The 24168-nt window shown below is 46.6% G+C and overlaps 1 protein-coding gene across 22 annotated transcripts in view; it reads left to right on the forward strand.

The window, feature by feature from the left end:
• Nucleotides 1-24168, forward strand: part of MKNK1 (MAPK interacting serine/threonine kinase 1) — a 47299-nt gene that overhangs the window by 9634 nt on the left and 13497 nt on the right. For 3 of the 22 annotated variants that reach the window (XM_063627533.1, XM_063627534.1, XM_063627535.1), the window contains exons 1-7: nucleotides 9031-9389; nucleotides 10057-10405; nucleotides 11535-11636; nucleotides 18090-18169; nucleotides 19718-19791; nucleotides 22576-22680; nucleotides 23269-23391. In XM_063627533.1, the coding sequence (XP_063483603.1) occupies nucleotides 10262-10405; nucleotides 11535-11636; nucleotides 18090-18169; nucleotides 19718-19791; nucleotides 22576-22680; nucleotides 23269-23391 (628 nt within the window). In that variant the 5' untranslated portion in view covers nucleotides 9031-9389; nucleotides 10057-10261. The other 19 variants (XM_063627531.1, XM_063627539.1, XM_063627524.1 and 16 more) reach the window with 18 other exon arrangements.

Raw genomic sequence — 24168 nt, forward strand, 5'->3', positions numbered from 1 at the left:
CAAGCAATCCTCCCGCCTCAGCCTCCCAAGCAGCTACAGGTGTGTGCCACCACGCCTGGCTAATTTTAGTATTTTTGTAGGGATGGGTTTCACCATGTTGCCCAGGCTGGTCTCGAACTTCTGAGCTCAGTCAATCCACTTGCCTCAGCCTCCCAAAGTGCTGGGATTACAGGCATGAGCCACCACGCCTGACCTGTCAACTTTTAGCTTTTGCCTGAGACTCCTCAGAGCAGAGGTGTCTATCTCCATCATCCAGGTCCAGTTATATCTTTTTGGGTCTGGAATCCCATAATGGAAACAGAATCTGAAAAATTTCACTCAGACCTTTGTTAAATCTTCCAGTGCTTAATGGCAGTGGGGATAGAGAGGAATTAGAAGCCGCCCCTTCCCAAATAATCATTGCTAATAATTTGGCCAGCCTGGGCAACATAACAAGACTCTATCTCTACAAAAAATTTAATTCAAATGTCTGATTTTAAAGATGGGAAACCTGTGATTGGTGTGTGTATATCTACTTAGTAGGGTAACTAATAGGTTTGGGGCACGTTCAGATTGATGTTTTTCTTTTCTGGTCCTTTTAAAGAAGTCAGCATTTTGATTTCCTTTCTATTTCTGCTTTTTCAAGGTTTCCATGTCGGGGCCGATGGAGAACTGAAGATTGCCAGCTACGTACAAAGGCCATTGAGACACTTCGTGTAGCTGGAAGACACCAACTTCCTGACAGGAGCTTTATTTCATTTGGGATTTCAAGTTTACAGATGGTATCTTCTCAAAATTTGGAAAAACCTATAGGTAAGATTGGGTGTACATTTTAGTTATCCTTTTAGATTACTTCAAATTGAAATGATCTGATACATCCAGAGGAGGGGCGGGTAAGAGACCATGGTTTTCAGCACTTAGTTGGTTAGCTAGGAATAGCGGAGCCGCCCTGGTACGACTCAGATAATGCTTAGGAGGAACACATTTCTACAGAATGACATGGCAGGGTTATAAGGAAAACATGTAACTTAAAACATATTTATTTACCTTTTTTTTTTTTTTCCAGATAGAGTCTCCCTCTGTCGCCCAGGCTGGAGTGCGGTGGTGCAATCTCGGCTCACGGCAACCTCTGCCTCCCAGGTTCAAGCGATTCTCCTGCCTCAGCTTCCTGAGTAGCTGGGATTACAGGCGTGCACCACCACACCCAGCTAATTTTTGTTTTTAGTAGAGATGCGGTTTCACCATGTTAGCCAGGCTGGCCTCAAACTCCTGACCTCAAGTGATCTGCCTGCCTCGGCCTCTCAAAGTGCTGGGATTACAGGCATGAGCCACTGCGCCTGGCCAGATCTATTTAATTATGAAATTACAACTACTACTTCATAACAAAACAAGATAAAATACAGCAGAAGTATATGAAGCCCCTCTTTGCCTGGTTCCATACTAGGCAGTGGGGATAGAGAGGAATTAGACACTGTTCCTCCCCAAATAACCATTGCTAATAATTTGGCCAGCCTGAGCAACATAGCAAGACTGTCTCTAAAAAGAATTTAAAAACTGGCCAAGCATGGTGGTACACGCCTGTAGTGCCAGCTACTTGGGAGGCTGAGGCAAGAGGATTGCTTGAACCTGGGAGGCGGAGGCTGCAGTGAGCCGAAATTGTGCCACTGCACTCCAGCCTGGATGACAGAGCGAGACCCTAGCTCAGAACGTAATAATAATTTCAGATGTATCTTTTCAGGTTTTTTTAAATGTATATATGATATATATGATGACATTTTGAAGTGTTCTGTACACTGTCACCGGAGGTTTTGTCATGCCTGGGAGATTATGGATAATGCCTCATTTGCAGATTTGGGTCAGATGAGGGCTGAGTGAGAGTGGTTTTAGCCTGATCGGTGAGTTTTCGTAGTCCCTGGTGGCCGTGTGTCACCCTTCTTCATCTGAAGGTTCCCGGTGGTGCCATTGTCTTTCCCTGCTCCCCATCCCCAGCCAGCTCCGCTTCCTGAATTCTCCCCCTCTTTGATGGTCCTACTGTTCTTATGGTGACCTGACTTTGGTTAATAAACATGTAATCATAAGTATATGAGGCCCGCTTCTTCCTGGCTGCATGCTAGGCAGTGGGGACACAGAGGAATTAAACACTGTCCCTTCCTTCAAGGCGGGCTGTGGTCCTTGCCCCCACCTTCTTCAGTCATTTGGTAGGACTAGGACCAGTTCTGCCTCAATGGCTTCATTCTCTCACTCTGTTACATACCTCACCTCCTCTTCCTTGCTCTCCCTGCTCTCCCTGTCTCCACTGTAGGCCTTTCTCACCCTGCCCCAGTTTGTTCCAGCAGCCTCTTTCAGCCCTCACTCTTGCTCTAGCCTCCAGTTTGTTCTTCGCATCATAGTCAGTTCCATGGCCCCCAGGCACAGCTCCAGTCACACCCAGTCCCTCCCCATCACCTAGGCCAGTGTTTTGCAGCATACACTGCAGACCATGGGGGTCCCCAAAACTCCTTGCAGAATCTGCACAGTCAAAATGATTTTTGTAATAGTACTAAGATGCTATCTGTTGCTGGAAAGCAACAATGAGTAAGACTATTGGTGCCTTGGTCAAGGTGGTGATGCCGAACTGTGCTAGTAGCCACGATATTCTCCACTGCTATGTACTCCCAGGTTTTGTTTTGTTTTGTTTTTATTTTGAGATGGAGTCTCACTTTGTCGCCCAGGCTGGACTGCAACAGCACGACCTCGGCTCACTGCAACCTCCGCCTCCCGGGTTCAAGTGATGCTCCTGCTTCAGTCTCCTGAGTAACTGAGATTAGAGACACCTGCCACCACAACCAGCTAATTTTTGTAATTTTAATAGAGACAGAGTTTTGCCATGTTGGCCAGGCTGGTCTTGAACTCCTGACCTCAGGTGGTCTGCCCACCTCAGCCTCCCAAAGTGCTGGGATTACAGGCATGAGCCACCACACCCGGCTTTTTTTTAATGCCATTTTCACACAAGAATGTCTTTGATGAAGTAGCAAAAATTGTCAGTTTTATTGAATTCCAACCCTGAGTACAGGTCTCTTTAATATTCTGTGTAACAAAATAGAAATGCTCATAAAGTACTCCTGCGGCAAACCAAAGTATAGCACTTGACTCAAGGAAAAGCACGTGTGGGATCCCTTGAATGGCAAGCGAAACTAGCCACTAGTTTCATTTTTCCGTGAAACAATGGCTGTGTTGGGTGCTGAGGCTGGAAGGTAGACAGGGGCTTGGGGTTGGAGAGCCTCGTGGGCTGCGTTTGTGCTTGGGGGCCTTGAGCGCAGCCCACCTTTGTCAGCTTTCTACGCGCTGCACCCCACTCCCATCCAGCCCTTTCCTCCTGCTTGCTCTTTCTTCAGCACACACTTCTGTCTCCCCTTCCATGTCCTTCCTCTTGTCATTCCTTCCACCAGGAGATGCAATGACAGCTCTGAAGGCTGCCTGTGATCCCAGAATCAGAACAGAGGGAGAAGATGGACTGGAGTTGTGACCTTTTGTCTCTGGGACTTTCAGGCCCCCAGTCCTGTCTGAGGCCTGTGGGGGATCCCTTGCTGGCACCCTAGCAGGCATCACCTGCCAATTTCATTGCAGTGGAGCGAGACGCTGCCACCTGCATGCTGCGGCCCAGCCTCCCCTCACACCAGACTCTTGGGGAAAGAATACCTTAGCCCCTTGCAGTATCACTGTGGACAGACTGTCGTTTGATTGAGCTGACTTTACAAGTGGCTCCTTTCATCCATCATGCGTTAAATCTGACTAGTGTCTGTTTGAGTGTACCCTTTCCTTGTCCCCGCATAATAATGATGCCACAAAACCAAGTCTTCCCACTAATGGGTCAGGCAGAAGAACGTAGCCTGTACCTGACAACAGAACTGCCATGAAATAATGTGGGTGGACTTTGGTTGGTAGCTCATCTTTCATAAGATGACAAAACACAAAATACAAGGCAAGCTCAGAGCACGAAGAAACTTCTGATAAATGAAGTTTTCGATTAATAGGATGATGATAATGTGGTAATAATGCCTTCATATTTCCAGAAGCTAGGGCAGTGTTGCCCAACCTTTTCACATCATAGCACACGCTGAAAATGATACTATTCTGTGCACCTGAGTAACAGCGAGTGACTGGAGGCCTGATGAGGGGATCAATATCTCATTCACGGCACATCAGCAGGGAAGCCCTGTGCTAAGGTTTACAAACGAGAGCATTCTCATTGATGCCTGGCTACTTTTACTAGCTACCCCTTCTGCCTTTCAGCATTAAGGTTTAAATACAGTGTAATGGTTAAAAGCTTGAATTCTGAGCCAGACTATCTAGATGTAGATCTCAGCTCTGCCACTTATGAGCTATGCGACCTTGAGCAAATCATTTAGTCTCTTCGTACTTCAGTTTCTTCATCTGTAAAATCTGGATACTTAGCTCATAAAGTTGTGATGATTAAATAAGTTAGTATATGTAAAATGTAGCATTGGTAAAGTGCTTAGAATGCTGCCTGGCCTGCAGTAAGCAGCATGTGTGTGTGAGTAATGTCACGGCTAAGAGTAGTCATGTGGACTCTAATACTGCTCCGGCTACTACTTCAAAGATGTCAATGTTCTGGGGTCAGTCTCCCCAGGCACCCCCTCATTCCTCCTCTGTCTCACATTTCTTAGTCCTGGCCACTTCCTTAAGAGTGCCCAGGACACTTCCTTTCAGGCCCTCAGTTCCCGATCATTTTCTCCGTTCTCCATTTGTTTTGGAATGCTCAGCTAGCCGATGCCCGAGAAGGCAGCTAGGTCGGTAATTACACTCCTCTGCTTGCTCTCACCACTATTTCTTCTCAAGAAAGCTCTGGTGGCTGAGGGAAATCGCTCTTAAGGTTGGGGAGACCTTGAAAAGAATTCTGAAGTGGTTGGGAGAGGAGTGTGAGCTAAGCTTGCAGAGCTGAGCTAGCCAGCAAAGTCAGGTTCTTAGTGGGAGAGGATCATCTCTGGTTTCATGCACAGATGTGAAAGCTGATGAGTTTTTTGCAGGCTCTTGAAAATTTGGAGTACAGATCTGGTTCCTTTGGGGACAATGTGGCTCGTAAGACTATGGAGAAGTAACACAGTTCTTCCAGAAGGTGGGCCCCGAGGTCACCTTCTGGGGCAGAATGGTGGATGGGTGCTTGCATGTCAGGAATCTCTGTGCTGTAGTAGTCCTTCTAGGGAGCCTCCCTAACCCTTCCTCATCTGCTCTGTGAGTTCTCTGTACCTCTCCCCTGCAGGAACCAGGATGATTCTTGGATCTGTATCCTTAACACTTAATATACCTTCAGTACCCTCAGTGCTCGTTCACTCACAGGTTTTACAAAGAGACGAAACATGCATTCCTATTTTAATGGAGAAAACAAGATAAACATATGCCTAGGAATGGAGACATTTATTGTCATCAATGACGATGAGACTGCTTGTGAGCTAATGTCATCCCTCCTCCCATGTGCTCTGTGCCCCTGCCAGCCTGAGCGATCACCAGTGGCCCCCACCGGCCCTCTGTCCCTCCTCCAGGCCTCAGCCTGTGCCCTTCCTTGGTCTGGGACACTCTCTCCCAGGCCTCAGCCTGACCAGCCCACTCATCCCTCAGGTATTCAGGCTTAGTTGTCTCTTCCTCTAGTTACCCAACTGGGTTAGCTTCCTCTCTCGTGCTCCACAGCACCTGGTGCCTCCCTGTCCCAGCACTTGTCCTACTATGTTGAAATTGTTTTAAGTGTCAGCAGCAGATTTAAACGCCATCAGGGAAGAGACTGTGTCTTCTCTAATACTCTCACTGTCTAGCACCAGACGATCAGTAGGTGCCCAATAAATATAGCATTATTGAAGAGTAAGTCAGTGGTGCTTTCACTTCTAGTCTCTTATTTCATCCTCACAGCAGCCTTGTGACGTGGGCAGCCCAGGCCTTCTGCTTACCTCATTTCATATACAAGGAAGCTGATCCTCAGAGAAGCTAAGAAGCTTGCTGCAGTTCGTGCAGTAGAGGGGAGCCATAGCTCTCAGGCTCCAATGTTCAGCACATTTTTTCATTTGTTTTTATAAAATATTTACTTTTAAGAAGTAGCATTTAAAAAATAAGTAAAAATAACATTGGTTGTTTTGAATGATTGTGAAATTAGTATCTTCAAGGCACCAATATTCCTTAAATGTTTCTTTCATCACTGAATGTTGAATTTTAATACAGAGAAATCTGGACACATTTTTAAAAACTAAAATCAGATACCAAATTCCAATGTGTTTTAGAGAAAGATTATGATGTACTTTATTTAAAAATAAAACGTGAGTTAAACAATAATAGCAGAAAAAAATAAATTTCATTGTATACAATTTAGAGAATACTGCAAATATAGAAAAGAAAATAAAAATCACCCCATCACATGGAGAAAACTCTTATAGATTAGAAATGGTCTGGACTTGAAAGAGCAGCATTGAGTTTGAATCCCAGTTAAACCACTAACTAGATGTTTGGCATCGGGTAGGTTATTTAATCTACCAGCTGCCTGCTCTGAACTTCTTTCCTTACCTGAAATATGGCAAAAATATTTACCTTTTGAGATTATGATAAGAATTAGAGATAATGTGTACAAAATATCCATATAGTTGGCACTTTTAAAAATTATAGTGTATTAGCAGTTTTATGTATTTCTGTGAGTCTTTCTACTCTATTGGGTTCACATGTATGCATACATACCTGTGCGTATGCATATGTTTTTGGAAACATATTTATATGAAGTATATCGTTGGGTATTTTTTTTTTTTTTTTTTTTTTTGAGACGGAGTTTCGCTCTTCTCACCCAGGCTGGAGTGCAGTGGCGCGATCTCAGTTCACCTCAACCTCCGCCTCCAGGGTTCAAGTGATTCTCCTGCCTCAGCCTCCCGAGTATCTGGGATTACAGGCATGCACCACCACGCCTGGCTAATTTTGTACTTTTAGTAGAGATGGGGTTTCTCCATGTTGGTCAGGCTGGTCTCAAACTCCCAACCTCAGGTGATCTGCCCACCTCGGCCTCCCAAAGTGCTGGGATTACAGGTGTGAGCCACCACACCTGGCCATCATTGGGTCTTTAAAACAACCTGTGAGGTAGACAGAGCCGGTGTGTTTTTAAACCTATTTTATAGATGAGGAAACTGAGACTCTAAGAGGCACAGTAACTTGGCCTTGGTTCTGTTGTAATATCTGAACCAGGGCTTCTGCCTTGCTCACCTGATGCCAAGCCTGTGTGCCTTCCCTGTCAGCAAGCAGCATGCTGCTTCTTCAGTTCCACCTCCACCTCCACTAACAGACACATGTGGTGGACCGCCAAGCCATTCCCAAGAGGAAGGCAAGGGCTGGAGGCAGCGGAAGTGCTGCGAGCCTCCAGACCAGCTGGGATCTGCCTGAAAACTGAAAGGAAGTGCTCACTTCTTCCTCTATAATAACAGACACTTTGCCCGATCCTATAGCAAGAACCAGGCTTCTGTTTAGAAAGCAAAGGACCTGGCCGGGCGCAGTGGCTCACGTCTGTAATCCCAGCACTTTGGGAGGCCAAGGCAGGCGGATCACCTGAGGTCAGGAGTTCGAGACCAGCCTGGCCAACATGGCAAAACCCCGTCTCTACTAAAAAGTACAAAAAATTAGCCAGACATGGTGGCGTGTGCCTGTAGTCCCAGCTACTCGGGAGGCTGAGGCAGGAGAATCGCTTGAACCCGGGAGGCGGAGGTTGCACTGAGCCAAGATTGTGCCACTGCACTCCAGCCTGGGTGACAGAGCAAGACTCCATCTCAAAAAGAAAAGAAAAGAAAGTGAAGGACCTTTTGTGTCCTAGACCCTTTTTTTTTTTTTTTTGAGACGGAGTCTCGCTCTGTCGCCCAGGCTGGAGTGCAGTGGCGCCATCTCGGCTCACTGCAAGCTCCGCCTCCCGGATTCACGCCATTCTCCTGCCTCAGCCTCTCCGAGTAGCTGGGACTACAGGCGCCCGCCACCACGCCCGGCTAATTTTTTTTTGTATTTTTAGTAGAGACGGGGTTTCACCGTGGTCTCAATCTCCTGACCTCGTGATCTGCCCGCCTCGGCCTCCCAAAGTGCTGGGATTACAAGCGTGAGCCACCGCGCCCGGCCGCTAGACCCTTTTTTGAAAGGGGGTTTATCCAGGAATTAATAGAATTCCTAAACTGGATTCATAGAACTAAGTAGCCTTACTCTGCATTGTCTGCAGGGCAAAGTTGTACCCATGTTTCTTTCAGGATGTGCACTTGGTACCTAAAGGGCTAGTGTGACATACCCCACACCTAACAGTATGCATGTCATTTCATATCATTTCTATTTCAGTGCAATTTCTGATGGCTGCTATGTGTCTGACACTGTGCCATGAGCTGTAGGAGAAACAAGTGAACGGGGGACAATCTCGGCCTTTAGGAACACAGGGGAGCACTCAAGGCCAAATAAAATCAGTGCCCTCTTGGAGCTTCTCGCAGTGTGTTTGGGAGCAGAGGATGGAGCACCAACTACTAGTTCTGCTCAGTAACACCCTCCATTTGCATAGCGCCTAACTGACTTCCAGAGTCTTTGTAGAAACCTTAACTCATCTGGAGTTATCAGGGAGCTGCAAAAGGGTGGGGACTATTGAGCCAGGTTTTGATGACCAAGAAGAATTCCTAGGCCAAGGGAAGCAGGTGAGTCGAGGTGCAGCTTTACTGCGGGGGTCCCACTCCCTGAGGCAGCATTTATCCCGTGAGTGTGTGCATGATGAATTAAGGCCCCACAGACCTGCTAGTGGACTCTGATGAAAACAGTGTGTGGCCAGGCTCCACATGGGCAACTAGCAGCCCCTTGGTGAGATTATGACACCTCTCGCCTCCCCGGTGTGTAACCAGGGAAGCTAAGCATGTTTCTTTCACTTCACCCATCTTCCTACATTTTTTCCTTCCTAGTTTCAGAAACAACTCTCCAAGTTCCGTTTCCAAGGAAAGTCTTAACCATTTGTCCCTTCTGGCGTACCCTCTTTCATTGAAATCCATGCAGAATATACCAGGTACTCTGTCTTTGTGTGTGTGTGAAGCCATAAAATCAGATATTACATGTGCGGCGGTGCTCTGAGGTATGCTTCTCGCACAAGAGGCTCCCTCAGCCCTGCTGTGGTAAAGACCAAGTATAAATTGTCGCTAACAGGGTTTTCTCGTTAGAGTCGTGTGCCTGAGTGTCCCCTGTGAATTATAATGCCTCCAGCCCTCTTGCTGCTCCTCTGCTCTGCCTGCCTTTTGGCTGTTTTGCTTGTCCTGGGGCCCTCCATCAGAGTGTGGACAGGGGAAGGAGAAAGCTGAAACCCAAATCTGTTTCCTCTGCACTGGGCCTGCTGTGCTGATGAGAAAATAGAGGCGGACACGGGTTGCCACTGGACTGCACTCAAGGTCAGCACAAGAGAGAGAGACAATGGTTCCTCCTTCTCAGCCTGCTGCCCCGATGGCCAGCACCCCCTCCCTGAGCTCCTGAAGATGAGTGACCCTGTGTTTTATTTCTGCTGAATTTCTCACCATGTTATACATTTGGGCAGCTTTTTTCCTTTTAATTTACCTTGGTGAGGGTGGGTGTTGAGGTGCTGATTTTTTTTTTTTTTTTTTTTTTTTTTTTTGAGACGGAATCTTGCTCTGTCACCCAGGCTGGAGTGCAATGGCGTGATCTTGGCTCACTGCAACCTCCGCCTCCCAGGTTCAAGCGATTCTCCTGCCTCAGCCTTCCAAGTAGCTGGCACTACAGGCACCCATCACCACACCCAGCTAGTTTTTGTATTTTTGGTAGAGACGGGTTTCACGATGTTGGCCACGATGGTCTCGAACTTCTGACCTCAAGTGATCTGCCTATCTCGGCATCCCAAAGTGTTGGGATTACAGGCGTGAGCCACGGTGCCCAGCCAGATGTTTAATTCTTTCAATTCATAGGGTGTTGCAGTCCCCAGATATATCTTGTGTTTGAAGGTCTTGGCTAGAGTTATATTTTGAGATGCTCTGTGGATTTCTTTTATCCGTGTGTTTATCTGTTCCCCATTCTAAACTATAATTAAAAATGTGCTGTCATCAGATCCCCAAAATGGATGGAAGAATGCGCCTAAATTGAGCTGTCAGACACTTGGCTGCGTAACCATGCTTTCTGGATTGTGGTGTCGAAAGTGCCATCCTGTGTGCTCTCTCCAGATGGCTGTCATGTACTAGCGTCTGAGAACAGTGTATGGACCTGCATGGGCACTAATCAGTCTTCCTAGCAGACTTGCTCTTTCTCTGGTCGTATGCCGCCAGATCCTCTGAGAAGAGAGTGGGCCTTTCCCCTCAATGGGCAAAGAACCAGCTTCCATTTTAAAAGCTCTCAGAAAAAAAAGAAAGAAAGAAAAAAAAAAAAAACACCAACAACCGAGAGCCTGTGTTTATTGAAGGTTGGTCTAAAAGTCTCTCACATTGTATGCCCCATCAGCACTCGAGTGCCTCTATTTTAGAAGGATGTAAAGGTTTAATCACCCTGGTGGGGATTTAGACCCAGAGACTTCAGAGAAATCTTATTATTTCTAACTGCAGGCAAAGAGTATTAAGGCTCCACTCTGTATCAGGGGCATGACATGTTCTATAAGTAATTTATCTTTAACAGGGAAAGGCCCATGCTAGAGTGTCTTAGAAACAGGACTGTGATTGGGCACTGGTTCACTGTTCCTCCTTTTCTCTTTCCCATCTCAGTGTCCTGCTTATTCTTTCCATCCGGCTTTTTTCTGCCCAATCTGTGCAGTGTCTGAATGCCTGCCTCATAAATCCTCCTTTTAAGATGGGGAGCCAGGGGCTTGCCAATGAAAGATAATAAGGTTTTTTGCAATAAGTGACCTCATCCAGCAGCCTGGCACAGACCTGTCAACTGCCGACTTCTGAATGGGCACTACCTGCAGCCCTTCCGACGGAGGAGCTGTGGGAGGAAAGGATGCCGTAGGCTCCATAGGCACTCAAGTCTGTGCTCTTGGACATGAAGTAATTTGGGGCCATTTTGAACCCCAGCCCTATTGCTACCTTCACAGAGGCTGTCTCCACTCCAGGCCATCTGTGCCCTGTGTGCATCCATAGCGATGTTGCTGAGCCTATGACTCATCTGCATGGTCCCCCACTCCCAACCCCCTTCTTGCCTAGCTCCCTCAGTTTTGCCTTTCTGATGCTGAGGCTGGAGGATGTCACGGGTGGGGTTCTGCCTATGGAGTCATTGTTCTGTTTGGGGAATATGGTTTGACCAGTGGCAGATCTAAATCCATGAGCTAATGAGCTTGGTTAAAGCAGGCTTCCGCTGGCCTCTTTTAATCTAGCCTGCCTGTCTGAGCTCCTTTCCACAGTTAACGATCTCCCATAATGGCTTTGCCTTTAGTTTTTCCTCCTAGGTCAAAACAAATCAATAGTCTTCACAGATATTTAAAAACCATCAGTGTAAACCTCCTGGGTCCTCCCCCAATACCTTTTTTTTTTTCCTTCTGGGTAAATTTACAGCTTGATCAGTACAGTGATGTTTCCCTTACATCTCCTCTTATCTCCTAGAGATGGGCAGTAGCGAACCCCTTCCCATCGCAGATGGTGACAGGAGGAGGAAGAAGAAGCGGAGGGCCCGGGCCACTGACTCCTTGCCGGGAAAGTTTGAAGGTTGGTCACGCAACTTCCCTATATCTGGGCCTGCAGCTTCCCAAGCATGGGAGGAGCATCCCAGGAGCCACAGGTCCAGATCACAGAATGCGTCAAGTTAGAGCCAGATGGTGGTTATCTGTGTGGTAGGGAGATAAGATGGGGATGAGGGAGTTTACACAGGGCATTACAGAAAGAGATCGGGGATGGAAAAAGCTCTCAGATGATGCACTGGCCTCCTATAAATGGCTCAGGTACTGCTTCCTTTTCAGGGAGCAGGAAGACCCGTCTATCAGTGGCATTGCCTGGGGTCTTCCACCCTTTTTCAGGTATGATTCTTCCCTCAGCTATTCCTGGAGGGGCTGCTGAGAGATAGAACTATATAAGAGGAAGAGAGAAACACCAAAGGCTGTGGCCGCAAATGAAACTTCAGTCTCCTATAAGCAGAGAATTTGTCTCTCAGATTGTAGCGACTTATGCCGTATGTGTTTGACTACATTTTAAAGAGTACATGTTGTGTTCAGTAGAAACGATGTTAGGTCATCAGACATTTTTTGACACTCTCTGTGTGCGAGGCACTAGGCTCAGTGTGGGTCCTGTTATCACTGGGCATGTGATGGGGTGATTGGACACTTGTGCAAAGCACCAAGAGGATCAGTAGCTACTCTTAGGAGTAACGTGCCCCAATTCATCTGTTTTGTTTTCTTTCATTGTGAGGTCTGAAGTAGCTTCGCCTCTTGGTCCCTCCTTCCAGCCTTCCAGACACACTAGTGAATTGGCTGTTGTGTAGAGTGGTTCCAGTAACAAGCACTTTATGGGTTGTGAATATGGGACCTCCAGCCATCCACCTATCCTGATATGTGTAAAGGGTTAATGCCAACGTGTCCATTGTGAGAAGCATGTCATTTAAAACACTTATGAATAACAGTGTGCCATCTGCTCTTATAAACAACTGAAAGACCAAACCGTGATGGAACCAAGAAGGTACTTTCAGCAGGGTTTTTTTGTTTGCCTTTAACTCAAACAGGAGGGGTGTGTGTGTGTGTCTGTGTGTGTGTGTGTGTGTCAGGGTGTGGGGATGGGGGAGAGACAAAGATCCCAAGGTTTTCAAATAGTTTCCTAATCAACAGCTCTTTTGCTCTTTCAGTTAACACAAGAGCGTACTTCCTGTTTTTAAGGACAGCTTGTGCAATGACAGGACTTCTCCTGACTGAGAGTGATAAAATCGAATTCATGGTTGAAATGTCTTCTGCTCAGCCTGTGGGTTTCAGTGCTAGGTGCCTCAAGAGGAAAAGGCTGAAGAATGGAGGCCGAGTGGGGACGAGGTCAGGCAGCTAGTGCTGTGATGGAGATGTGGCGTCCTTCGCAAGGGGCTCAAAGAGCTGTGCTATTTGTGAGCTTGGGCAGGTCATTTAGATGTTCCTTTAACCCAGGTCTATTACTCTATTAGAACAACTATGACTCAGTACCGTAAAAACCTCAAGGCATCCTTTGCATCCTACTTCTATTTCCTGTGGGTGACTTCTGGAGACTTCTCAGAAGCCTCCAATGACTTCCATGTATGGGGTATAAAATAGAACAGTATTTTATTCTCCTTTGTATAGCCAGTGCTTACACAGAGCTTGGCACATAATAGGTGCTCAGTAAATGAGTAAATGAATATTCATTCAAATCATACCGCTTCTCCTCTGAGGATCCTCCAGATTCTCTGAAAAAAATTTTTTTTTTTTGAGACGGGGTCTCACTCTGTCGCCAGGCTGGAGTGCAGTGGCACGATCTTGGCTCACTACAACCTCCACCTCTCGGGTTCAAGCGATTCTCCTGCCTCAGCCACCCAAATAGCTGGGACTTTAGGCACGTGCCACCACACCCAGCTAATTTTTGTATTTTTAGTAGAGACAGAGTTTCCCACATTGGCCAGGATGGTCTTGATTTCTTCACCTCTTGATCCGCCCACCTCGGCCTCCCAAAATGCTGGGATTACAGGTGTGAGCCACCATGCCCAGCCTCTCTGAACAGATTTAACCCTTTCCTCCCCCAACTTTTTCTTTTTTTAACTGTACCTTGTCCCTCTGTGATAGTATTTACCAATGCCTGGTTTATTCTGGGGTCACCTGTGTATGTGTCTGTCTTCCCCACTGGACTGCGACCCTTACAGGAGAGGGATTATATATACATTTTAAAGATGGGGTCTTGCTATGTTGGCCAGATTGGTTCTGAACTCCTGGCCTCAAGCAGTCCTCCTGGCTTGGCCTCCCAAAGTGCTAGGATTATAGGCGTAAGTATGTGCCGAATTGAGACACTTTTGCTAACCTCATCTCTAAAATGAGGAACAGGATGCCTTGTATGTGGTCTTGTTGTTGAGAAACTGGGTCCTGAGGTGGCTGGGAAAGCTACTTGCCTTCCTTGTCACTGAGTGCTAGAGTCATTGGGTGCCTGTGTCGTCTGATCAGGGAAGCTGAGCCACAGAAGTTCTTCCCATCTGAGCTTGCAGTAGGGTGACTCATCTTGTTATTCCTCTCATCCATTTCACCTCTAGATATGTACAAGCTGACCTCTGAATTGCTTGGAGAGGGAGCCTATGCCAAAGTTCAAGGTGCGGTGAGCCTGCAGAATGGCAAAGAGTATGCCGTCAAAGTGAGTGTCTCAGCTGAATGCCAGGCTTTACTTTGCAAATAGTCATTCCTAGCTCATCCTGAACCAAATAAATGTTATATTCCATAAGAATGGGGGCTCTGAAGCTGTATTCACTAGATTCAAATCTTGGTTTCTCTACTTAGTGTGTTACCTTGGGCAAGTTACTTAACCTCTCTGTCCTTCAATTTTCTCATCTGTAAAATGGGTATGATACTAGAACCTATGTAGAGTTGTTGTTAATATAGGTAAAATGCTTAGCACAATGCCTGGCTCATAGTAAGTTTCTCATTATTCTGACAAATGAAGTCAGCTTCAGGGAGTGAACAACCAGATTTGGAATTAGAAGGCCTACCTGAATTTCTATTTTGACAAACTAGAACTGTTTGACTTTGGGCAAGTCATCAAATGTCTGTAAGCCTCAGTTCCTACATCTCTAAATGGTATCTGTCCTTCGGTCTCCTGAGGCAGTTATGAAGATGAAAATTAAAATATCCTGGGAGAGGTGGAAACACTTTACACGTCACAAAATGCTATCCAAGTGTTAGATGTTAGCATGATAGTGAGGATTAAAAACTAAGGTGACTGATTTGGTAACATCTGAATGATGTCTCAGAATAAAAAAATTAAAAGAAAAAAGCAAAACTAAAGTGACTGACCACTCAGTTTTGGGGTAGAAGTGGCTTCTGGCCTTATTGCTGCCTTTAATTAGCTGCAAGGCCTTGGAGTGGCTCATGTCACCCCTCTGTGCCTCCACTTGCCCTCTCCACATGGAAGAAGAGCTGGATCTTGAGCAGTGGTTCTCAAAATGTGTGCCCTGGACCAGCCTCAGCATCGCTTGGGAACTTGTTAGAAATAGAAGCTACCTGGCCCTACCTGAGAAGTACTAACTCAGAAACAGGGGTGGGCCCAGCAATACAAATGTTAACAAACTCTCCTGGTGACTCTGACACTCACTAATCCTTGAGGACTACTGATGTAGGAAGGGCAGTTGTGAATGCTACTGTGTATTAGAAGCCCTTAGAGCTCTAACAAAGCACACACAGATCCAGGTTTCCAGATGTAGGATAGGGTCTGGATCTCTGTGGCTTGCCCAGGTTCCCCACGTGAGTCTCATAGCCACCACAGTTTGAGGACTACTGACCTAGAGAAAGGGTCTTTTTAAATCCAAGCTGATTTCAAATCACCCACCTGAGCCACCAGGTCAAATGCTGCCTCACACTGGCAATCCCAGCCCAATGGGCTCCTGAAGGAAATGTTTTCTCTTCTTTGAACCAACTTTCCACAGTCCCAGCTGCGGGTTAGAAGGTTGAGCAAGTCTGCTAAGCCACGTTCCTTTCAGCTGGAGTATTGCTTCACGTGGTAACAAGAGCGCTATCTCAATTTCTTTTGGGAAACAGATCAGTATAAATTACAAGTGATTTTTAAAACATACGCCTAAGTGTAAATAGAAAAATTAGGCCAGGCGTGGTGGCTCACACCTGTAATCCCAGCACTTTGGGAGGCTGAGGCAGGCTGATCACCTGAGGTCAGGAATTCAAGACCAGCCTGGCCAACATGGTGAAACCCATCTCTACTAAAAATACAAAAAAATTAGCCAGGCCTGGTGGTGCATTCTTGTAATCCCAGCTACCTGGGAGGCTGAGGCAGGAGAATCCCATGAACCCGGGAGGTAGAGGTTGCACAGTGAGCCGAGATCACACCACTGCACTCCAGCCTGGGCGACAGAGCAAGACTCCGTCACAAAAAGAAAAAAAATGTTAGCCTGGCATGGTGGCATGTGCTTCTAATTCCAGCTACCTGGGACGCTGAAGTGGGATGATCACTTGAGCCCAGGAGGCAAAGGTTGCAGTGAGCGAGGATCGTGCCACTGCACTCCACCCTGGACGACAGAAGGAGACTCTGTCTCAAAAAAAAAAAAAAAATCAATATGTCTGCCTAAATGTGGTAAAAACCACAAATATAAACTGATTTTCAAAGGTTTAAATACATTTATGGATGAGAGGTATATTTCTTCAAGGTTGGATAATGGGAGGAAAACATGGCCCTTCCTCCACATCCCCCCTGGCATCTTTGAGGCAAACACTGGACTCTGGCTTGGCAATTCCTTGGTTTCAGCAGTTCTGCCCATGTTTCTTCTCTCCCCTACTCTTTCAGAGCTCCCTAGAGATGGGCTACTTCTCCCAACATGACCCCACAATACTTAGCTTATTACAGCTTTTCCTATAGGCACCCAACTGATCCTAGACTCTCAAGGTTGGGATGGAATTTCAAGATAACCCTGAATTTCCTCTATGACTCCCCAGATAGTTGTCCATGTTCCGCTCCCCCATCTCTAGTAGCAGGAGCCCATTACTTCCTCAGAGAAGACTGTGCTGTGGAAAGCTTGCCTGCTAGAAAGTTCTTCATGACTTTGATCTGAAATGCTTGGGGAATGAAGTTGAATCACCTGTTCCCCAGCACTACACCTCTCTACTCAGATAATGGGCCCACCATGGTTTACAAACAGACTTATTTAGAAAATCAGAATTGGTCACGGATGTCTGTGCCACATCATATCAAAGAAGTTTGAAGTCTCAATGAAGGAAGAGGATGTCATTGTGCTGCCCACTGTGCACGTTGGAGCTGTAAGGCAGAGCTAGGCTCTGCAGATTTGCTCACAGGCTCGGTTTGCAGTGGTTTGAGGCTCCAGATGGGTCCAGAGAGCTTTGCAGAGGCAGCCAGTCCCTTTGGAAACCACCCTCCCATCTGTTGGCTTATCTGTTCCTTCAGTCAGCATTTGACAAGCATCTCAGGTAAAAGTGTGGAGGGGGAGCAGCCCACTGTATCACAGGAGAGACAAAGCCTGCAGGTCCTCGAAGAAGTTAGAGCGTCTAAGCAGGTGTGGGATAGCAAGGGCTTAGGAGTCAGCTGTGGACTACAGGCAAATGTTTCATACCTCCCTGTCTTTCAATGTTGTCATAAAGGTCAACTGAGATTCTGTAAATAAATTATTATTTTTTAATTAATTTTTTGAGATGGAGTCTCTCTCTGTTACTCAGGCTGGAGTGCAATGGCACAATCTCAGCTCACTGCAACCTCCGCCTCCCCAGTTCAAGTGATTCTCCTGCCTCAGCCTCCTGAGTAGCTGGGATTACAAGCGCCCACCACCACGCCTGGCTAATTTTTTTGTATTTTTAGTAGAGACAGGGTTTCGCCGTGCTGGCCAGGCTGGTCTAGAACTCCTGACCTCAGGTGATCCACCCACCTCAGCCTCCCAAAGTGCTGGGATTACAGGTGTGAGCCACCACACCCGGCTGTAAATAAATCATTTAACACAGTGTCTGCCAGAGAGTAAGTTCTCAGAAGAGGAAGAGCCTACTTCTGCCAGGGGGATCGTGGAGGCAGCCTCTGAGCCGGGTGTCAAAGCTTTAGCTCCTCCCCACGGTGTCCTCCATCAGCCTCTCCCTCCAGCATGAGAAGATCCTTCAGTAGACGAAGTAAATGCTTACCCTTAAGGCAGAAAGAGATGCCCATGGGAGGAGGAGCTGAGTAAGGTAGCTCTTTGTCTTGCCGGCTGCCTCAGTCTCCCTTGGGCAGCTGGGGGCAGCAGCCTCATTCACTTCCTTGGTGTTGTGCTTGGCCAGAGTGGAATGGGCTCAGCTGGGCTGGAAAGCCCTGAGGCCAGTCTGCTGCTTTGCCAACAGAGCCACAGTGCTGGTGTCACCAAGGCCTAGGCCAGACTTCTGCTCGACACTGGATTTGGACTGAGTGTGGCCTTGCATTCTCCCAGAGGGCTCCTGCCAAGGGGCTGCTTTGGAGTCAGGTGGGTGTACATGACAGATTTTATTCTTCCCACAGATCATCGAAAAACAAGCAGGACACAGTCGGAGTAGGGTGTTTCGAGAGGTGGAGACGCTGTATCAGTGTCAGGGAAACAAGTGAGTATCATGTGATTCTTGCTGCTTCTCTGGGGGGACGCTTGGCCACAGAAGAGGAGGCTGTTTCTTATCATCTCCTGACTCCAGCATTTAGCTCTCGCTCCTGCCCCCACAAGGCAGGTACCTCCTTCCACCTTTCAGTGTTAGGGAGAGAAAGGAAAAGCAGCAGTAACAGCAAAGGAGCTATTATCTCTTCTGAAATACTGTAAATATCATCAATTCAGGCAAGTTAGAAGAATGAACGATCTGAATCAGTGGTTGTTGGGGGGAAATGGGGTTTTCTTTCTTTCGGTACCTGTGGAAACTAGGTTGACTGAGTGTTGCCCGGTAGAAATCTTTAAGGACTTGCCTTAATACCAAGATGAGGAGAATGTTTGCTGCTGTTTCTGCTCCTAGAATATTTACGTATGTGCAGATACCACTAAGATCCTGGAACCTTGTCTAGCACTCCTTCTAGATAGCTGGGTCCGGGTCATCTCTAGCCCCAGTTCATTTTGCCCACCACCAGCTCCAAATGAGCCGCTCTCCCACTGTGGCTTTAAATCAGGGTCACCTCTAAGACTCCACTTCCCCCTCTCGCCCTCCATGGCAGGGTCAGCGGGAAGCCAGTGGCCTGGTATTGATGGCTTTGTCATTAAGCTTGGAGGACGGGGGCTGCTGTTGATTTAACTCCAGGCACTGCCTCCACAATCTTCTTTCAAATTAGGCCATTTTGCCCATCTTATTTGGACGCCTTCACACTAGTAAAAGCCTGGTATCTCCCAAAGTAGTCAGCATTTTTTTTATGAGGGACAGATTTTTATTTTCAGCCCTGCAGCTTCTTAGTTCAGCATTAGAGACTCTACTTGGTTTATTTTATTCTTTAAAAGAAAAAAAGCCCACAACACCTCCAATATCCAGGCTGGTGGCCTCCCTACTGAGTTACAAGACGACCTTGTTGGCGGAGCACTGAAATACTCGGGCAAACAGAGAGTGCTCACCGGGGAAGGCCACAAGTGCTACAGTGGCCAGGAACGCGGCCGTTTCATTAAGCAGCGCTTAGCAGTTAGGGTCTAGCGGTGCCCACGTTAGGCCCCAAGTCTATTTGACAGATGTTTCCATTTTCTCCAGGCAATGTAAATACTGCCCCGTGATTTATGGGCAAGAGGGAGGGCAAGTAATTATTTGCTGCTTGCCTCCAGGACACACACCTACTATTCAGTGTTATTAGCCGCAATTGCTTCCAGTCGGCTGCAGATTTTATTCAGTTTAATGTGACCGGGACTTTTTTATAACTCTACCTAGTGGGTTTTAGGGCTGGGGTTTGACAGCACAGACTTGGTGAAAACACCAGAGACTAAACATTATGGAAAGATAAGGTGACCTGAATCTTGCTAACACCATTGGCTGCTTCCACACATGGGTCTTTAATAAGCATTCTGATTTCAAGTTGATTTCTGCCCCACTACCAGTGTTGTATATTTTTTTCATTGTATATTTGTAAGTAGACTTTTAATATATAATACGATTTCCCCCCTTTTCCCTCTCCTCCTATTTTCCCTATTTAAGGAACATTTTGGAGCTGATTGAGTTCTTTGAAGATGACACAAGGTTTTACTTGGTCTTTGAGAAATTGCAAGGAGGTACTTACTGTTGAGTATGTGTGTGGACTTCTGATTAAGACCCAGGGTGGTGATCATCCATCATGAATCCCAGAGACTTCCAAAACGAGTCAAGCTAATAAAAAGGATGAAGGACTTAAAAACTGCCCTTGATTTGGGAGAAGGAAGGCCGGAGGGAAGGATGATAATTAGCATTTTGCAGAGCTTAGAATGTCACCTGTGTGGGTATTTTATAAATGCCTTTTCATTATAATAGGAGTCATATATAGATACATTTAGTCATCAATTTATCAATCCCGTTTTGACATGTTCACTGTTTAACTACATTAATTATGGGATGGAAGCTCTCAAATACATTGCAAAGTCTAGAAAGGCCAAAACAGAGGAGAGGAGGGTCCTATTGTTTGGGACACAGACCCAGGATAGAGGGGAAGCCTGAGAATGTGCCATCCTTCAGATGGAAAGATGCCATCACCCACACACATAATCACTGGGGTGTATACTTAAGTTGCTTTTCTGAAATAATGAGGTGGGGTAGAGAAACCCTTTCCCTTCCCATCACTCCCCCAGTCTTAGGACACACTTGCAAGGATGTCTGGAGCTGCATGGAGGGGCTTGGTGGTTGAGGGAGCGTGCTTTAGAAACCAGCACAGCGAAAGCTTATGTCCGGCTCCATCACTTACTAGCCATGTGATCTTGGGCAAGTCACTTAACCTTTTCTAAACAATATTCCCTTCTATAAAATAGAGATATTGACAGCACCTACCTCACTGGGTTGCTATGAAAATTAAATGAGATAATTCATGTGAAATGCTTAGGACAGTGTCTGGTAGGCACTAAGGGCCCAATAAATGTTGGCTGCTAATATTATTAAAACAATTTGGTATGCTGGGGGATGTCTTAGAAGTATGTAGAGTAGACCAGGTACAGTGGCTCACGCCTATAATCCCAGCACTTTGGGATGCCAACGTGGGCAGATCACTTGAGGTCAGGAGTTCAAGACCAGCCTGGCCAACATAGTGAAACCCGGCTCTACTAAAAATACAAAAATTAGCTGGGCATGCTGGCGCACGCCTGTAATCCCAGCTACTCAGGAGGCTGAGGCAGAAGAATCTCTTGAACCTGGGAGGCAGAGGTTGCAGTGAGCCAAGATCACGCCACTGCACTCCAGCCTGGGCAACAGAGCGAGACTCTGTCTCAAAAAAAAAAAAAAAAAAAGTATGTAGAGCATTATTCTCTACTTTTCCTTTTAACAGATTTGGAAACAAGGCTCACTACAGCAGAGTAAGCTAGGACCTAGTCATGAGCCGGTTTTCTGGGAATGTTCCCTAGCACTTTGGGATCTGTTGTTTAAGCTGGCTAGCGAACAATCTTTGGCAGTTCTTCCCCTTCTCTCATGCCCTCCCCATCCCCCCCAAAAAACAGTAGACATGTGCCATTTTTAGGACACAGAGATAATACCTTCAGCCCAGAAATACTGGCTTCTAGTAGTAAACGTAGACCACATGAAGCCAAGCCGCATGTTCCTGCCTGTGTCTGCCCCTGCACCACCCAGTAACACATGACTGACTGTTAATTACATGTTTGAAATGCTACATGCAGAAGGGATCCTCTGTCGCCATATCAGTAAACTTAATGTAGCTTATTGAGGCCAGACCCAGTGTGGTTGGCTCAAGAGAGTCCATCCCTGCAGCAGTCAGACCACAAGTCCTGCTGGGGGATTTCTGCACAGACTCGGAGGCCTAACTGTCCTGGGCCTAAGTCCTGGCCTCTCCCCTTACTAGTGCATAATCTTGGGCAAGCTTTGCTCGACGATTTTTCTTTTTGGCTTCAGGATCTCCCTCTGTAAAACGAGGATAAGTATACTACCCATTGTGTCCAATTGTGTTGAGAATAAGACAGTTTATTTCCAGAGTATTCCATAGCACATGGCACTAGTAACTACTCAGTAAATGTTAGCCATTGCCAACAAAACAATAATGAATGGGAAAGCTCAGGAGGAAAACCCATTTTTCCCCCCTTTTCCCGGGCCTTTACATGTCTGGCAGGGGTGTGGCATTTCCATTTGAAAGTTTGTGCTCTTGTTTGGATCAGAGATCAGATGCAGGGGAGAAAATGTTGCTACAGAAAGGCCCCCTCAGCTCCAAGTGCCTTCAGTTTTATTCCTTTTGATTGCAGAAGCCAAATCAACCTCAGCATCATTAGTATTTTTTGGCCCTATTTATAGTTGTTCTCTGTCGCCTCTGAGCTCCTCATAGACAGGCACAGAAGAGAGCAGTCCAGTTTTGTTTAACAGACATACAAGCTGGTACTTCCTCCATGCCAGGCCCCACACTTGGAGCTGGACAAGTAGTGATGAGTAAGTGATGAATCCCTATGTCCCCACCCCAAGTTTTCCAAACTTGGGAAAACTTGGCCTCTAAGAAGTTATACTGCCAGGCGCAGTGGCTCACGCCTGTAATCCAAACAGTTTGGGAGGCCAAGGCAGGCGGATCACTTGGTCAGGAGTTCGAGACTAGCCTGACCAACATGGTGAAACCCCATCTCTACTAAAAAAAAAATATATATATATATATACAAAAATTAGCCAGACATGGTGGTGCCTGCCTGTAATCCCAGCTCTACTCAGGAGGCTGAGACAGGAGAATCGGTTGAACCCGGGAGGCGGAGGTTGCAGTGAGCCAAGATCGTGCCACTACTCTCCAGCCTGGGTAACAGAGTGAGACTTCGTCTAAAAAAAAAAAAAAAAAAAAAAACTTACTAGAGCCCAAAAAGGCATTCTTCTGTGTCCCCTCTGCTCCCCAGGTTCCATCTTAGCCCACATCCAGAAGCAAAAGCACTTCAATGAGCGAGAAGCCAGCCGAGTGGTGCGGGACGTTGCTGCTGCCCTTGACTTCCTGCATACCAAAGGTGAACCCAGCCTTTGCCTTGGTGGGTGGGTTGGGCTGGCCAGCCTCTGGGTACCAAGGGAGGTGGTAGGCCAGGCAGAGGGCTGGTGCAGGAGATGGTGTGGCTGGCAGGCAGCTTAAGGTTTGAACATGCTCACCCGTTGGCAGAGGGCTGTTGCAGGAGATGATGTGGCTGGAAGGCAGCTTGAGGTTTGAACATGCTCACCCATGGGAGTTGGGGGAGAAACAGTCCAGGATGGCTCCTAGGCTTATGCTGCGGATGGTGGGTGGGTGGTGGAGCTGTTGAGCAGCACAGGGATCCAGGAGAAAGAGCAGGGAGGAGAAAGAAGAAATTTCACATTGAACAGGGTATGTGTGACTGTGTGTGGATGGTGTTTCTTTTCTTAGATTCTTATTGTGTGAGGAATAGAAAGCTCATACACAATACAACCTTCTTAGTGTGAATATCTTGATGTTATTCCTTCTAGTCTTAAAATACACCACCTCTGTCTCTTTTCAAAATTGGCATGATAGGATATATGTAGTTTAATATATCTTGTTCACAGTAAATGAAAAATATATTTTTCTTTTTCCTTTTTTTCTTTTTTAGACAAAGTCTCTCTCTGTCACCTAGGCTGGAGTGCTGTGGCGCCATCAGGGCTCACTGCAGCCCCAACCTCCCTGGGCTCCAGTGATCCTCCCACCTCAGCCTCCCAAGTAGCTGGGACTACAGGTGTGTGCCACCACCTGGAAATTTTTGTAATTTTTTGTAGAGATGGGGGGGTCTCCCTATGTTGCCCAGGCTGGTCTCAAACTCGTGGGCTCAAGCGATCCTCCTGCCTCAACCTCCCAAAGTGCTGGGATTACAGGTGTGAGTCATCGTGCCCAGCTTACACTTTTCTGTTAACATGTACATTTGAGGTATCTGCTGAAGAGCACATTGGTAACTCACAGGTTGCTAGTATTTGATTTACACTTCAGGTTACAGTCCCTTTCCTATGACTGATTATTTAAGAACTTCTGTAGTGAATTCAATCTTTCCACAAATTGTTTTTACATTTCCATAAATCCGTTTGACTATTACATACTTTTTTTAATTCGCCTAACAGCAGTACCCTGGAAAAAATGAATTCTGGTTTCACCTTTCTTCTAGCTCTGTTCTCTCAGTAATAATGCCTACCCTATGGTGAGAATTTGAGATAATAACATCATCGACTGTAGTTAACACTATATAGCACTTGGTATGTGCTAGGCACTATTCTAAGCCTTTTATAGATGAAAAATGTGTATCTTGTGTTTGTATTGTATATGTGCAGCATAGGTGGAGCATAGTTCCTGGTATGTCGTAGTTCTTCAATAAATACGATTTCCTCCATCCTCACCTCCCACCAGGAAGAAAGCATTTTTATTCCTAATATTAATTCCCTTAAAGCATTCTGCCTGGTGGGGGTGGGAGTGAAATGAGTAACTTGTGACTTAGGTCTGCCCCCTCTGCTGTTGTGGATGTTGG

The sequence above is a fragment of the Symphalangus syndactylus genome, chromosome 12, assembly GCF_028878055.3.
Source record: "Symphalangus syndactylus isolate Jambi chromosome 12, NHGRI_mSymSyn1-v2.1_pri, whole genome shotgun sequence".
Classification (NCBI taxonomy): Eukaryota; Metazoa; Chordata; class Mammalia; order Primates; family Hylobatidae; genus Symphalangus; species Symphalangus syndactylus.